Source organism: Triturus cristatus, chromosome 9 (assembly GCF_964204655.1).
Source record: "Triturus cristatus chromosome 9, aTriCri1.1, whole genome shotgun sequence".
Classification (NCBI taxonomy): domain Eukaryota; kingdom Metazoa; phylum Chordata; class Amphibia; order Caudata; family Salamandridae; genus Triturus; species Triturus cristatus.
Window position 1 is genome coordinate 841,849,439 of NC_140592.1, and position 17,168 is coordinate 841,866,606.

Consider the following 17,168-nt stretch of genomic DNA (forward strand, 5'->3'; position numbering starts at 1 on the left):
TTGGCCCCGTCACGTAAACCCGGTGAAGGATCTTAAGCTGGACGAAACGAAGGCGAGCCGGGATGGCCACCTCTTTTGGAGAGGCCACCGCGGAAATCCAATCCTCGTCGTCCAGCTCTAGCCCGTCGGCAACCCAGGCCTCGCGGAGACTAGTCAGCAGGCACGATCTGTCGTTGATCAGTTTTTTATATATGAGGGAGATTGTGCTGTCTGGGACATGGCCATCCAGCACTCTGTCCTCCAGGGGGGAAGACTCCGGAATGGACGCGACATCCGGGAAGACGGAGCCCAGCGCATGGCGGACTTGCAGGTACCGAAAGTACTCACTGCCCTGCAGCTGAAACTCCGTCTGCAGCGTCGCAAAAGTCTTGAATCCCCCCCTCGTCCAGAGATCTCCCACAGTGCTGATTCCGATCGTGTCCCACTTCTCAAAGCCCTTCGATGTCCACAGGGAGCCCAACCTCTCAGACGCATATAGCGGTGACGCCCGGGTCAAACGGTCCTTCCACCCCATAGCTGCATTAGCCGCGTGCCAGACACGCACCATGACACGCGTCGGTCCCGTCAGACGGGGGTCGGGCGCGGCAGAGTAAAGCGCTCGATTGTAGTCGCCACCGGGCAGGAGCATCTTGTCCATCTCAAACGCCGGGTTCAAGGCGGGCCCGTAAAGGCCATGGTTAATTGCAGCCAGTTGGGTGGCCCAGTAATACCGTTTAATGTCCGGGAGGGCGACTCCCCCATCGTACCACGGGAGCGTCAATTTAGCCAGAGCAATGCGCGGCCTCCCGTCCCAGAACAGGCGCCGCTGGAGGCCCTCCACCTCACGGAAGTAGCGTGCCGGAACCAAGTCCATAGTATTCTGGAGGCCGTAGAGGAAGCGCGGCAAGGACACCATTTTAAACAAGGCCGCTCGGCCGAGCGGCGAAAGCGGCAGACGCCGCCAGCGCACCACGTCCTCCTTCAAGCGCTGGAGGGGGGGCAGCAAATTCCGCTCATAGCGGGCCTCCGGGTCAAGAGTGATATATATACCCAGGTACCGAAACCCCTGGGAGGATTCCTTGGCATTCTTATCACTCTTCTTTGCTGCCTTCTAATTTGGCAGACTATGCGAAGCGTCACTTCCTTTTGTTTGCAAGCGCATGGACCAAGTACAGACTAATTAATGTTAGTGTCCATCCACTGCTTGCGCTGTTATTGAGGTACTCTTCTTTTTTTGTGGGGCACCAATGGTATCAATGCTTTAGATGAGAACCCCTTACATTCCTCAGCTTCATATCGTATCTGTTTTGAAGGAAAGTGAGATTAAATGATTTGCCCAGAATCTCAGTATGTTGAGCCGACACTAGGACGCAAACCTGGCTCCCTCCCAATCAACTGGGGGGAAAAAGAGTGGGAAAGAGCATACACAACTGGATTCATAGTAGTTATAGTACATTTAGTTCATGCTCTCCTTTTTCACAACACCGTTCCTGGAATACCCTAGTGAACATATGTGCAGCGGAAACCTTTTATGGCAGAAAAATATGAGAACTGGTCAGGGATGGTTTGGGATGTACGGATAGTTGGCAGTTCCAGTATACTATTTTTAGGTCTCGCCTAGGCAGCGATTGCGCTGTCTCTTCAAGACATGCTGCATTCAGGATATAACAAGCATTGGAAGTGCAATAGGTCTCACATTTATTGGAGTTGGAGCTATTGGAATTGTAAATACCAAAGTTTTTTACCTATGCAATAGATATGCACTCCCCACCTTAATAAAATAAAGAACTCTGTTGGGTGTCTTTTTCTGTAGGACACCTGCAATGGTGCCTAAGCGATGGGAGTAAAATTGACAGTTCCGACTCCATGTTAAATCGAGCAAGGTTGTGAAGGGGGCGGTAACACAGGGTGTCACTAGGTGTCCCTTTGGACCGCTTTTGGCCACATATGGTACTGCAGCCTGCAATATGGTTAGGCAAAGGATATGGCACAGCGGTGAGAACTGCTGACCGGTGAGCTGGGGTCTATGTTGGAGTCTGCTCAACATCCTGTGATAATGGTCTGATTATTTAATTTCTCCCGAGCCCATGGTTATGTGCGCAATATAAATAAAAGCATTTAATGTAAAATAACATAAGATTCAATGCAGCGATTTCGGGGCAGGCAAGCAGTTTCATGCAGGAGGGTGGGGGTAGACGGCAAAGGGATATTAAACAAGGGCACTACATGCAAATGTATATGCAAAGTAACCCAAAAAACCCCACAAAACTAGCAAAACAGTGGCCTCAGAGGGATGGTGGGGGCCTGCTAGCAGTGTTTTGGGAGGGGTGAGAGGGGAGCATGGGGAGATAAAGGGATAGTAAGAAAATGAAGCACCAGAAGATTCAATACTCAAGTAAACAGAACAGTTAATTAGCAAAAAGGCAAGCTAACTAAAAAAATTATTCTCTCTGAGTATTAATAACTTTAATTGTAAGAATACATGTAAGAGGGACAGTCCTCATGGGAGGATGCCAAATTAAAAATAGAGGAACTACTAAGTGTATTCACCAATGAAAAGCCAGCATTTCTAAAGGATAGCAACAGGAACCAATGAAAAAGACAAGCATTTTTCAAGTCCATATCCTAGATTAAGCATGTCTTGAAGAGACAGCGCAAGATCTAAAAATAGATAGGCAACAAGTATCTGCCCCTTAATGCAGGTAAGATGGGGAAATAGACCTATGACGTCTACCAGACTCCACCTGCATATTTGATTGGCCTGTGGAGTTGAGCCTGCCCCTTAAATCTGTCCCTTTATTGCTGACCTCGGGGTGATTTTTAGGTCTGGCTTGACATTGAGCTGTCTGAGAGAACTTGTTTTGCCACAAAATCAATAAAAAGATTTATTTTTAAAAAACACAGTCTTAATATTTTGGTACATCAAAGTAGAGTCTCATTTGAACTACACAAAGTGCAGTCTTCACCCAGAGACAGCTGGCCCACAGGCATAATTTTAAAAGGAGGGGATGCTGTTTTTATTTAGATCAGATCGATGCACTGTCTGCAGATGTGCTCATTTACACCAATAGAAGGCACAGGCTTCATTTAGACACCTCCAAAGCACAAACTTTATTTAGCTGAATCCAGGGCATGGTCTTTATTTTAATCTCTTTAGCTGTTTAGAATGACTGGAATCAGAGTTAACACTTAAACCGTTTTGATCCTCAATCTTAACTCAGACCAGTTGTATTCGCGGCCTTCCTTTGAAACAACTGAACTCAGAGTCTTCGTTTAAACCAGCTGGATACACAGTGTTGAGTTAAGTAGTTAGATTCACAGTTTACGCTAAAACACTCCGGATCCATTTTCAATTAGACCGTTATGATTCGCAAGCTTCATATAAACCAACTAGATGTACATACTTCCATACATACAGCCGGAATCACAATCTTCTTTCACACCAGTAGCAAGCAAAGTCTTCATTTAGAGGTATTAGATGCATGCGTTTTTTTAATGTATGCTATGTCATCAGACATTATTTTGTTATGTTTCTCACATTTCTTATTTTTTCATTTAATTTTAATTTTGAGTATTCACATCATAATAAATAATCCGGTTTCATTATGCCTAGGCTAGCGGTACATTCTTCAGTATTCAATCTTTCATAGATTCACATGCTTGTATTTTCCCTGTCGTCATGGTGGGAGTCTCACGGTAAATGAATAACAATAGCAGTAAAAGAACAAGCATTGGCATAGCCAATAGTTCTCGCCTTTGGGACCTTATAAGTATTTAGTTATGCAGCAGGTCCCAAAGGCGAGACCTATTTGCTTTGCCAATGCTTGTCCTATCTTCCATTGCCAAAGGAATCAAGTCCCTGGCTCTAGCCTCCCGACCTTCCTGCCACCCTGAACCGAGCCCCATTCATTAAGCTGGCTCGATGCAGCGAGCCGGGGCCAGGAAGGAAAACAAGTGGAGGCAGACAAGGGGGAGGCTGCTCAGTGCAAGGGCACCCTGGTATCTGGAGCCTGCTCGGGAGCTCAGTGCGAGGGCTCGCCAGTGAAGTCAGTGCGAGTTGCGAGGGCACCCCGGTATGTGAAGGCTGGTAGGGACGGGCTGGCAGGAGCTCAGTGCCAGGGCACCCCGGTATCTGGAGGCTGCTCGGGAGCTGACTGCAAGGGAACGCCAGTGTCTGAAGACTTCTTGGGAAGTCAGTGCGAGCTGTGAGGGCACCCCAGTATATGAAGACTGGTAGGGGCGGACTGGCAGGAGTTAAGTGCCTGGGCACCCCAGTATGTGGAGACTGCTAGGGGTGGGCTAGTGGAAGCTCAGTAGAAGGAACACCGGTATCTGAGAGCTGCTCTGGAGCTCAGTACCCTGGTATGTGAAGGATGCTGGGGCTGGATGGTGGGAGCTCAGTGCTAAGGCACGAACGGTATCTGAAGGCTGCTCGGGAGCTCAGTGCTAGCTGCGAGGGCACCCCAGTATGTGAAGGCTGCCGGAGTGCAGACGGAGATCACAGTAAAGGCCAATGGCAGATCAGTGCGAGGGCACACCGGTATCTGAAGGCTGCAGGGGCGGGATGGTGGGAGCTCAGTGCAAGGGCACACTGCTATTTCACAGGGCACACTTCTCTTACACAATCTTCATTCTGTAAGACACTGCCACTAACACACAAGAGGGAGGGCTTCCGTTACACACCCTCTCACATGCATTCATGGGCCAACACAACCTCTCACGTATTTAGTGCCTGCAGCAACAAGCACGCGAGTGGTTTGCGCGCCACAGCAAGACATCTGTTTTGAATTATCGCGCACGCGTCTGGGCACGATAATTCAAAACAGATGGTGCCTGTGCGGGTAAGCGCAAGCAATAGGCCGTGGGCGGAGCAAAGTCGGGACATGCACCCGCCTTTGCCCAATTGCGTGCTGTCTTTCTTAGAAAGACGCACGCAAAGGCCAATAGCCTCTGACCAAAAACAAGCCACACGCGTGTGGTCAGATTTTGAAGCCTCCTTACAAAAAGTCTCGCAGAGCAGCGCATGCGCACTGGCTCAGGCGAGCCCTAAAAACTGCATAGAAAACCATAGGGATGTATAGAGCTTGGTAGCCCATCATTATTTTGTGGTCCAAATGCCAGCCAATCAGCTTTCAGCCCTGAGATCACACTCCCCAGCAGAGCCACCATACCTCAGATTTCCAACCGCCGTCGTGTGAGAAGGAGTCTCCCTGAACCTTTCTCAGTTTGTTCCCTGGTGAACTTTTGACCTGTCTTGCTGCAGTTTTTTCAACTGGATTTGAGGTCTTCTTTTTCCTCTATTTTCTCAAAATGTCTGAAGGCTTTAATAAGAGGCTTTTCAGACCTTGCAGATCTTGTGGGAAGGCCAGATTATATTCTGTGGACCCCCACAAAGATTGTTTATATTGCCTTCTTCCCAAGCACGTTCCTAAGGAGTCCAAACATTGTCAAACCTTCTCTGCTAAAACTCTTAAGTACAGAGAGGCTTGTTTACTGTTGTGGCTTTAGAAAAAGGCCACCTCAGAGACTGATTCAGAGGATGACTCTAAGGCACACTCCTCTAAAAAACGGAAGACTGAATCTTCTAATGAGAAGTAGAAGACTAAGGAGAACGAGGCATCTTCATACACCTCTAAAGAAGCCCTCCGAGGCGAGAGCTGTGTCATCGGCCTCGTCGACGAAGACCAGAGTGTCCCCGGCACTTATGCCCAGAAGACGTCAACTTCATCGTCGACGACGACCATCACGAAGACGACAGCGGCGTCGACGGCATCTACGAAGATGACACCGTCGACGGCAGGATCGTCGACGGCACCATCGATGGATAGAGACGAGTATGAAGGCGACCTCGTCGACGACTAGCCTGGTTTCCCCGTCGTCGATCTCGTCGACGGGAGTTCCGTCGACAGCGACTTTCAAATCTCCGATGACCAGATCGCTGACGACGATCTCGATAAAGATGTTTCCGCCGTCGACAGGCTCGTCGACGGACAAGAAGAACATGGAATATACCACATGGACTAAAATCACGCCGCTTCCCCCCTCAAATCTTCTGGATATGCAAGAGTCGGAAGATGATGGACCATATGGAGTGGCCTGCAGCCCCTCACAGCTGCAAATTAAAAGCCAGGATACAGACAAGGAAGAATACCAGGAAGTGCAGGAAGAACTCTTTTAAAGATCGCCCGGTATCCGGCTACAAGAGATATGAGTCTTTCCAGCAATCGTACGATTAAGAGGAGGAAGAGGACACAAACCCTAATGTGAGAGAAGAGTCGATGTCCATGCTTGTCTCGCTAGTGTCTGATTTACGACAGATGATTAATTACTATTATTGCCGCTTCCCGGTTGTTAACGCCTCTGCCTCGGACACCTCAGGTAGATCACAACCTGCGGCACAGGCTCTTGTGATTCAACCTCCACCTCCGGTGCAGAAAGTGCGCACCCTACAATAATTACAATTCAGGATGACTTTGTGGAGAGCGAAGGGGAAGAACAGCCAGAGGAAGGGGTACTTCTTCAAGATAATCCAGTGGGCGAAGAATGAGATCAATATGTCATACCAACTTCTCCATCTCCGTCGCCAAGCTCTCCGCCGGAAGACATCGGAGGATTCCATGACCTCATGGAAAGAGCCTCCAAGAGGTTTGATCTTCCTCTGCCAGTAAAGGAAATGGATTGTTTCCTCTGACTTCAAGGTATCATCCAGGAAGTCTATCAGGACGATCCCAATGATAAATCATATCTGGGATGAGGGTTTAAAGATCATGAAGAACCCAGCCTCAGTACCCAGAATCGAGAAAAAATATCGGGCTACCGAGTCCTTCCCAGCGTGCCTGATTGGGCATCCAAGGCCTGAATCTGTGGTAATGCAGGCGACGCAGAAGCATTCCAAGAACCCGGCCTCTGCTTGTTCAGCTCCTCCCGACAAGGAAGGATGAAAAATGGATGGCGCAGGGAAGTGCTTTGCAGTTCTGGCAGCAGCTTCCATTAAAGCTTCAAATGCGCTGGCTCTTCTCAGCCGCTACAACAGGCAGATGTGGTCGGACATCACACCACTTTTATCTCATCTGTCAGAAGACAAAAAAGAAGAGGCTACTATCATTTTACAGGACAGGGCTAGGGCAGCCTCCGAATCCATAGATATAGCCATGGACATATCATCGGTGGCTTTCAGACAAATAGCCGGAGCAGTGGCGCTCTGCAGACAAGGTTGGCTAAAGGCTACGTCATTTAGGCCTGGAGTCCAGGCAAAGATTGTCGATATGCCTTTTGATGGGGAGAATCTCTTCGGCAAACACGTTGATGATACCCTTCAAGGAATAAAATCAGACACAGACAAAGCGAGAGCGTTAGGTTCCCTTCAACAAAATAGGTTCCAGTCCTCTCGTAGAAGATGATCAAGAGATTTTCCTTCCAATCTAACAGGTACCAACCTTTTTCACCAACAGGGGTACCGGCAATTCTCCAGCAACCCGCAGTTTTGTTCCTTGAACACTTCCTACCAGCCCAGAAGGAAGCCTGCTGCGAGGGGAAAATCACAGGACTCCAATCGGAGACGGTGACAATGCCAAGGCGCTGACCACCTCCTCATACCTCAAGCAGAACCATTACCTCTCTCGCTTTTATCATGGATGGCTGTCCATAACAACGGACAGATGGGTACTGGACGTTATCCATCAGGGTCATACCCTAGAGTTCATACAAAAACCTCCGGATCGACCGCCTGTTCGCAGAAAGCAACAACATCTCTCAGCTCTCAAGTCAGAAATTCTGTCCCTCATTGTGAAAGGGGCAATAGAGGAGGTTCCACTACCAATTCAAAGTGTTACCCTTCGGCCTCAGATCCGCGCCAAGGGTTTTCACGAAATGCATGGCGCCGGACGCAGTGCACTTGAGACAACAAGGCCACCAGATATATCCGTATCTGGACGATTGGCTAATAAAGGGCACATCATACCAAGACATCCTGCAATCTCTACAATGCTGCATGGATCTCTTCCAATTTCTAGGCCTACAGATCAATATGGAAAAATCTTCTCTCATTCCATCGCAGTCCCTTCAATTCCTAGGGGCCAGGCTCCAGATGAAGGAAGCAAAAGCATATCCTTCAGAAGAACGCACCCAAACATTTTTAAGACTCTCGTCACAATTACAAACAAAAAGGTCCACTTCAGTGAGAATCTTCAAATCCTTGTTGGGGATGATGTCTTCCTGCATCCCATTAGTTCCCAATTGCCGGCTACACATGCGACCCCTTCAAAACTACTTGGCATGCAATGGGTGCAATCCCACGGGTCCTTCGAGGATCAAATCACCATCACTCCTCAAATACAGACAGCACTGTCATGTTGGGGGATCAGGGAGAACTTATAAAAAGGTCTGCTCTTCGAACCTCGATGTCCCAGTTATGTCATGACAACAGACACCTCACTGAAGGATGGGGAGCACACCTCCAAGATCTCGAAATACAAGGCCATTGGAACATTCAGGAAACTCAGCTACACATTAACTTGTTAGAGCTAAAGGCAGTGTTCTTGGGCCTCTAGGCTTTCTTTCCCAGAATCCACAATTCACCTGTACTGGTCAGGACAGACCGTACAACGACGATATTTTATCTGCTAAAGCAAGGGGGTACAAAATCAAAGCCCATATCGGCACAAGCTCAAGAGATTTGGAACTGGCTTCTGCTGCACAACATCTCTGCTGGTTCAGCACGTTCCGGGAGTTCACAACACAAGGCAGACATCCTAAGCAGATCAGCCAGTGTTTCCCATGAATGGGAGTTAGTTCAGGATCAACTCTTGCAAATATTTCGCTTATGGGGCACTCCATCTCTGGACCTGTTTGCAAATCGCCACAACAAGAAATGCAAACATTTTGCAAGCAGATTCCCTCATGCGGGATCTTGGGATAATGCTCTACACCTCCGCTGGACAGGAATGTTTGCGTACGCATTTCCCCCATTCCCTCTTATCCCGAGGGTATTACGGAAAATGAGGTTGGAACCGTGCCACTTTATTCTAATAGCCCCAGTATGGCCAAGACAGTTCTGGTTTTCGGAGCTCCTCCAGCTGTCAGTGGCTCCCAGAGTGTAGTTTCCTTTGATTCAAGATCTAATCTCAATGAATAAAGGACAAGTTCTTCATCCTCAGTTGACATCACTGAATTTGTCAGCATGGAACCTCATGAGCACGAATTTCATTCCTTGAATATCCCTTAGGAATGCTGAGATATCCTCTCTTAATCTCGAGCAGTTTCAACGAATAAAACTTACACAGCAAAGTGGAAGAGATTTTGCCAGTGGTGTTCTACTCAAGCTCTGCACCCTTTTCACTCTTCTCCAGAGCAAATTCTTCCTTACCTATTACACTTAGCCAATGCAGGACACTCCCATGCATCGGTCAAAGTACATCTTGCGGCTATCTCAAGATATCGCAGAACACCAAATCGTCCATCTCTTTGGTCTCAGAGGGTGATAAAGGAATTTTCTGAAAGGGCTCTTTAGGGTGTTCCCTCCACTTAAGCATCCGTCAATCCCATGGCAGCTCAACACAGTCCTGATGCAACTCATGAAGCCCCCGTTCGAACCAGTTCACAAAGCTGAATTACAGTTCGTTTCTTGGAAGGTGGCTTTGCTACTCGCCCTCACTTCAGCCAGGAGGGTCAGTGAGATCCAGGCTTTCTCGATCGCAGAACCGTTTCTTCAATTCAAACAAGATCAAGTCATACTCCGAACAAATCCTAATTTCATTCTCAAAGTCCCCTTGGCTTTTCACCTCAATGAACCTGTTGTGTTGTCTACATATTTTAAAAACCCATCTTCTGCAGCGGAAAAATCTCTGTATACACTGGACATCAAATGGCCTCAAATTCTATATCGACAAAACAAAATCTTTCCGAAAGACAAACCAATTGTTCGTGGCCTTTGCTGGGCCCAGAAAAGGCTTGGCTCTGTCAAGATCTAGTATTTCTAGATGGATAACCTCTGCCATTTCTGCAAGCCATGAGAAAGGCGGAAAGCCTCTGCGATCCAGAGTTTGCTCTCATTCAGCAAGGAAGATGGCAACTTCAGCGGCGTTGTTCGCGGGAGTATTGCTCCCGGACATCTGCAGAGCGGCAACATGGACAAATGCGCACATGTTTACCAGGCATTACTGTCTGGACACAGCTTGGAAAGCGGATTCAGCGGTGGGACAAGCAGTTCTACGGCACCTGTTTCACTAAGGTATTTCTCAGACCATATCTAACATGCTATGTTATTTCTTGTTAAATTTTCTTCTTATGTGTTCCATTGGACGGTCTTACTATGCATGGTTGGTATTTTCAGGTATCATGTTCCCAATGTGATATGCACTGAGACATACAAACATTTCTTTATTAGAAGTCATTATGGTATTCTGGTAATAAGAAGCAGAGCCCTAAGAAAAAAGGGTTCCATCCTGGAAACGCAACAAAGTATAAGTACTGCTCTCTATTCTGATACAAGTATGTGAATCTATGAAAGATTCAATACTGGAGAAAAAACTAGTTACTTACCTGTACACTATGGTTCTCCAGTATTGATATCTTTCATAGATTCACATGCGGCCCGCCCGACTCCCCATTTTCTCAGGTAGACTGCTTTTATCTCTAGATACAACCTTGGCTCACACTTGGGTCTGGAAATCTGAGGTATGGTGGCTCTGCTGGGGTGTGTGATCTCAGGGCTGATAGCTGATTGGCTGGCATTTGGACCACATAATAATGATGATTGGCTACCAAACTCTATACTTCCCTATGGTTTTCTATGCAGTTTTTCTTTTACTGCTATTGTTATTCATTTACCGTGAGACTCCCACCAAGACTGGGAAGATACAAGCATGTGAATCTATGAAAGATATCCATACTGGAGAACCATAGTGTACAGGTAAGTAACTAGTTTTTTACTATTGTTACCAGTTTCAGTAGGGTGAGAAACACATCACTGCACAGTCAGCTTGCCACATCGCATTAGACTGAACATAATTATGGGCATTGTTAAAGATAAATATGAGGCTCTAACCCTCTGCACTGCTTCTACGGGTGTTTCTCACATTTCTAAGACGTAGTCATGATCTCTTCCGTCTAATGTCGCCCTTCCACATGGTTGGGAGTTTTTCCTTTGATGGTAGTCCTTACAAGGTGTTTTCGTGTGAGGTTTGTGTCTTTATGGATCTGTTCAGATGTGTGTTTGGTAATAATTCCTAACTATTTAAAGGAACAACCAGTTTGTGGTCCAAGATGGAGTATTTGAGAAGTGTGTTTGTTTTAGGGACTTTTCAGCAGGACTTTGCCACCTATCTTCTTTCACAAGCTTTAACAGTTGTCCTTTGCCTGGAGAGTTGTGTTTAGTTATGCAATTAGGGGGCCTCCAACTACCACAGATGTGACTTTGGTGATGTGCAGTGGAGGTCAGGATTCCAGGTGCACTAACAAGCTTGTTCTATTGGCTCTGTAAGGAGTGATAGTGTATGGAGAAGAATGCGCAGTTGGTGTGGCATCAATTGGCCAGCTAGATGGCAATGGAGCCATTCTGTGAGCATCGGCACTCAAAAATGTTCAGTTGTTATTTTTGTTGTTACTTGTGCATGAGGACGTCATTGCCTTGTTGGTAAATATCACTTTGTTAGTGTTGTGATTTACATTCGAGTGCATGGGATGGTCTAACATGTACTGTCAGTTCTGTGAGGGTTGATTGTGTGAAGAACCGGATAGGATATGCAGCTGTGGGGCGGGGCGGGGTGGGGGTGTGTGTGTGTGTGCGTGCGCACATTAGCAGATGGGTATTCAAAATGTTCTATTGCGTTTCTCTGTGTTGGTATATTTGAGGAGGGTATTGTAGTGAAAGAGCGCTTCAGTTTCCCAGTTTAATCACTGCAGCAGGTGCTGCTACCCCCCTCATCTACTACATGTTATTAACTTCTCCTGAATCAGTAAATAGCTGCTACTGTGTGCGGTGGGATATCACTGTAATTACGTCTCTAGAAGCTACTCCTCTCTCAACAGAAGCACAAACAGAATAATGCCCCCTCCGCTGCTGCACTAATACAACACGTAGGCGCATTGTTAGTGCATGGACGCCTGCTTCCACCAGTCCTCCTGTGCCCACTCTCCCCTCCCCACCGCTTCTGCTCTCCTCAGATTCAATTAGCACTCTGACTCGTCAAAACACTGAACAAGACAAATGTGTGAGTTACGCGCTGCTCTGCCTAGACAGGATGTGCGTGTAATCACTGGGTTACAGATTCCAATCCTCACAGGGCCGTCTCAGATTTTCATCCATCTGAGGCAGATAACATGAATACTATTTAGTGGCATAGTAGTTCCACCTGTTGTCTGTAGCACTATCAAATGGCACATCAGTGGCATCTAAACTCTGTGCATAAATAACAGGTTCATTACATGGCAAGCTTCGAAAATCACCACAAATACATGCACGTGAGGGTGTAAGAGCGCATGCGGTGGCAGCCTTTCACATACCTTGGCCTCCTTTCTGCGTGGCCCAAGCCGTATCCAGTGTGACCCACATAACATGGGTAAAAGCAGTTCTTCCACGGGTGTTGATAGCGCGTGCCAGTGCCGCTAACAGCAGGGTGTTTATTTTTGCATCGCGCTTTCACTTTAAATGAAAGCGCGATGCAAAAATAAACACGCTGCTGCCTCGGCGGAAAAGCACCCACAGTCTGCCGGAATCCCCTGTCCTCCCCGTGACCCCCAGCGCCTCTAAGTTCTGTGCCTGCCCGGACTAAACAAAGTAAACACAAGCATTAAGTAATAAAAGGAAACATGATCCGTCACTACACGCCTCCATAGATAAGAAATATCCTTACGACAGCCGTGAAGCTAATGACCCAGTCCGGATGGGCCGTCCAAAAGGGAGACGGGGCGGTATCCAAAAAGCATCCTTTTCAATGGGAAGCCAGCGTTTAGCATAACCGCTGACACGACCCAATGAAAATGATGGGCGGGGCTTCAAGTCCCCTTCTGAAATCTCCTCGATCACACTAGCCTTCGCAGCGCATGCACGCTGCAACACTAGGCGAGACCTAAAAAAGAAGGGGGTTGGGCCCTTAATAGCACGCTAGACTGGGCCTCCCTGAAGAATATAAACAAACAAAATGTCTAGTTTCCAAATTTTTGTATACCAATTCAAACATACAGGAACAAAAGCTCTTATTTTTAGTGGCCCTTGTGATTCATTTCACTTTCCTTATATATTAATTTCAAACAATATGTAACATTCCTGTACATGTCTTTTTGAAGGGCAAGCCTTTGGGGGGGGGGGGGGGGGGAGATGAGGTTCAATTATACACTTCAAGCATATTTTAACAATATAAAAATCACAACTTATGACAAAAAGACAAAGTTTTGTTCATTCAATTCAAAAACAAATAATGAAAGTAACCTTTCTTAGACTAGTCCTTCATTTGAACAAAGATCACACCTGGTGGAAATGTTGTTATTGTTAACAACACAATATGTCCTGCCGGTGTAGGCTACCGGGGGCTGCTACCTCTAAATATTTCTGCTGAAGGAATAGGCATATTGCCATATCTCCCAAACCTTATTGATTAGTTGCGAGTATTCTTCCCCCAGAGACTAAGCCTTGAACAAAGATCTCACCTGGGGAAATGTCATTATTGTTAGTAACACAATATCTCCTGCCGGTGTAGGCTATCGGGGGTTGCTACCTCTAAATGTTTATGCTGAAGGAATAGGCGCATTACCATATCTCCCAAACGTTATTGATTTGTTTCGACGTAGGCATGAAGCTCTGTCCACTTTCCACCCATCTTTTTAATTGGCTCCTGCCACTGTTCTTCGTAAATGGTGGCTTTTCATTGATCAATAGGTTTAGTAGTCCATCCTTAGTAGTGCTTTTTCTCTTATAACCTCTCATGGGGACACCCCTGTTTCATATGTTGCTACTCTGTATGCTTTAGTTACAGCCTCTGAGCACTATTTTCTTAGATGCCATTCTCCTGCCTGCTGTTGCAGGCAGAACACACTCTCCCTGCAACGCTTTTTAATTTTTTTTATTTAACCAGCATGGCACGCCATAGCACTACTAATGGCGGCCGCGCTTTCCTTTTTTATTAATTGCGATCGGCGTAGCCTTTTTTTCCCCCCTGTTTATGTACTTTTCATACAATGTGGCACCTGCGCTTTAGCGTTAAACATCTTAAGCTAAGGCACGAGTGCTGCGATTGCTTAAAAAATAGAGAAATAGAAAATACATTGCAATTTTTTTTCTATTTCTAATGTATTTTCTATTTCTCTATTTTTTAAGCAATTGCGGCACCCATGCTGTAGCTTAAGATGTTCAAAGCCTAAGCGGGGGTGCCGCCATTGTAGCAAAAGTAAACAAATAGAAAAAGCGTGTAGCCGCCATTGTTTACTATTTGTTTACTATTGTTACAATTGCAGCACCAGCGCTTTAGCTTTAACCATCTTAAGCTAAAGCGCAGGTGTTGTGATTGCTTCAAAAGTAAAGCAATACTTTTGAAGCAATCGCGGCACCCGCGCTTTACCTTAAGATGATTAAAGCGTGAGTGCTGCAATCCATTTGCTTAGGAGTAGCAAGGCTGGCAGTAAAAGAGGCACAGTTACTGCCAGCCTTGCTTCTCGTGAGCAACGACTATAAGTACACATCTTATGTTCAAGCACCGCTTACAGGTTTTTAAAACGCATAAATAAAAGGCATTGTCATTTACAATGCCATTAGCTCATACTCTCGCGAAAGCGAGACCTATTGCATTGCAAATGCTTGTTAACATTTACTTGCGTCTACTTGAAAGACGTTTAAAGAGTCTTTGCAGCCATTTCCAACCAGATGTAAAAGCAGCGGAGAGTAAGAACTAATAATGTGGAATTTTTATGAAGTTTTTTTTTCCAGTTTTATTCATTGATATTTGAAGTCTGATGAAAAATTTACTATATCAGTGTATGTGATGAAAAAATTAATATTTCCTTCAGCTTCCCTTCCTTGAGCTCTAAATTTAAATTGGCTTTTTCTTGATCCACTTCTCCCACCACTCTTAAATTAGACTTGTCTGACTGTAATATTGAAATATTAATTATAGCAAAATGGATAAGTAAGCAATGTGGCTTTAGGGAGACAGTCCAGTCTGTTTACATTTATGTGAAGACACACTAATATGATGTTTTAGCCATCTTTTGTGTATCTGAGCCCTACTCATGCAAATTTGTTCTAGATGTTGGAGGGAAGATTTCCTCTTTTAAGTCATGAATGAATTTTGGTTGAGTATTGAAAAATAATCAGTTTTCCCAGTGTTTTCCTTATAAATAATTAATTTCTATATTTTGAACAGGTGTTCAAGAAAAGTTGGGCGTAATGAACAAAGGAGTTGTTTATTGTCTTTGGGATTATGAAGCCCAGAACAGTGATGAGCTTTCCTGTCATGAAGGTGATGCCATAACCATTTTAAGGCGCAAAGATGACAATGAGACTGAATGGTGGTGGGCTTGTCTCAATGAAAAAGAAGGCTATGTACCCAAAAATCTCTTGGGGGTAAGTTTCTTTTACATTTTATTAGGAACTGAATTTAGATTATGAATATGGTTAGTATGCACTACTTCTTAGAGAACTGACAATAGAATTGGGACACAAACGGTGGCCAAGCAGGCTACCATGGCGGCTGCAGCTTGCTAGGGCTCCGAGACCGGGCCAGCAGAACGAACGTTTCCAGGCGTTTCTCCAGCCGACAAATGCAACCCTGGGCGCCGGACCGCTCCCGGAGTCTGTGGATGCGCTGACTCGGCGCACAGAGGAAGAGAACCATCACGGTGGCGAACAGCAGGGTCAGGCTGAGTCCCGGTGACCCAAGATGGCGGCGAGCGCCCAAAAAAGACAGAAATAGCGCTCCCGGAGGACGGCTGTGGGGCACACGAGAGACCGACGGACCACCCTTGCAGCACCCGTGTGAAGCGGCAACAACGGCCGAGTAGCGCTGGTGGAGCCCCGGAGGCTTCCTGGGCGACCGAGGGACATCGCGCCGGAATCGGCTCACAGAAGACAGGACGCCATGTTGCCTGCGGCGCGCACCCGACACAGTGACCAGCGCAGTATGTGAAGTGGCAGACCGGTGTTGGGAAGAGACGACTCATCCCCTGCAGTGAGCTTACCGGAGGCAGCGTTAGCGGTGAGAGCGGCGCGGGAGGGGAGCCCCGGTGTGTCCCGGCGCAACATCGAGACGCCTGATTCCAAGATGGCGCCCAATCGGGACATTGCCTCGGTAGTGCCTGGAGTGTGACCCGGAGGACTGAGACTGCCGGCAGCAACAGTGAGCGTCCTGCACTCTTCTCATATCGGGCCTGAGGCGCCCTGCTCTGCGGGGGTCGGCGAGACTGGAGGACACCTGACATCACCCCCCTACAAAGTTTCCTGCAAGTCTGCGGAGGGCAGCCCCATTGGAGATCCGCTGTGGGACGTCCTCTGGACCTGGGGCCTCACCTGGTGGGGGGTCACGAGGCTGGACAGTACACATCTCCCGCTCTGGCCGCTGACTCCTGGTGCCGCCGCGTGATACCCCCCTTGTGGTGCGCGGACAGAGGACTAGCAACGGGGTGCCTTCTGGACCCGTGGTGGCCTGCAGCAGAGGGCGGCAGCGCTCGGGGAGGGCGCAATCCATTAGTGAGCGCGGGTCCGACGACGAGGCGACGCCTTTACCTCCCTGGAGGACGAGGGATCCTGCGCCAGACGCACACGAAGCGCGGAGGTGCCCTGGTCGCAGCGATGGGGAAGCCCCGGGGGACCCAACAGACGGCGGTTCCGGAGACGGCCCCGGAGAAGATGCCCAGATCCCGGACATGGGTGGGCGCGGTGGAGACGCAACCCGACGCATCGGTCTCCGTCAAGTTGGACCAAGTTCTAGCCGCCATTGAACATTCCAGAGTCTCGATGGAGGAGAGGCTCGGGACACTAGCGACAGACATCAACCTTATCCGCGACGACCATCGGAAACTGGCGGATAGAGTGAAAGACGGGGAGCAGAAGATGGCGGATATGCAGCCGACGATCGATAAGCACCAGCAGACTTTTCAGGAGGTGCTTCATCGCCTGACGATTATGGAAGAACGTGCGGACGATTTGGAAGGACGCTCACGACGCTGCAACATCCGCGTCCTGGGGTTACCCGAGGGAATTG

General features: G+C 47.5%; 1 protein-coding gene across 6 annotated transcripts in view; it reads left to right on the plus strand.

The window, feature by feature from the left end:
• Positions 1 to 17,168, plus strand: part of PPP1R13B (protein phosphatase 1 regulatory subunit 13B) — a 509,136-nt gene that overhangs the window by 431,772 nt on the left and 60,196 nt on the right. For all 6 annotated transcript variants that reach the window (XM_085626276.1, XM_085626274.1, XM_085626275.1 and 3 more), the window contains one exon: positions 15,333 to 15,532. In XM_085626276.1, the coding sequence (XP_085482402.1) occupies positions 15,333 to 15,532 (200 nt within the window). The remainder of the gene's footprint in view (positions 1 to 15,332; positions 15,533 to 17,168) is intronic.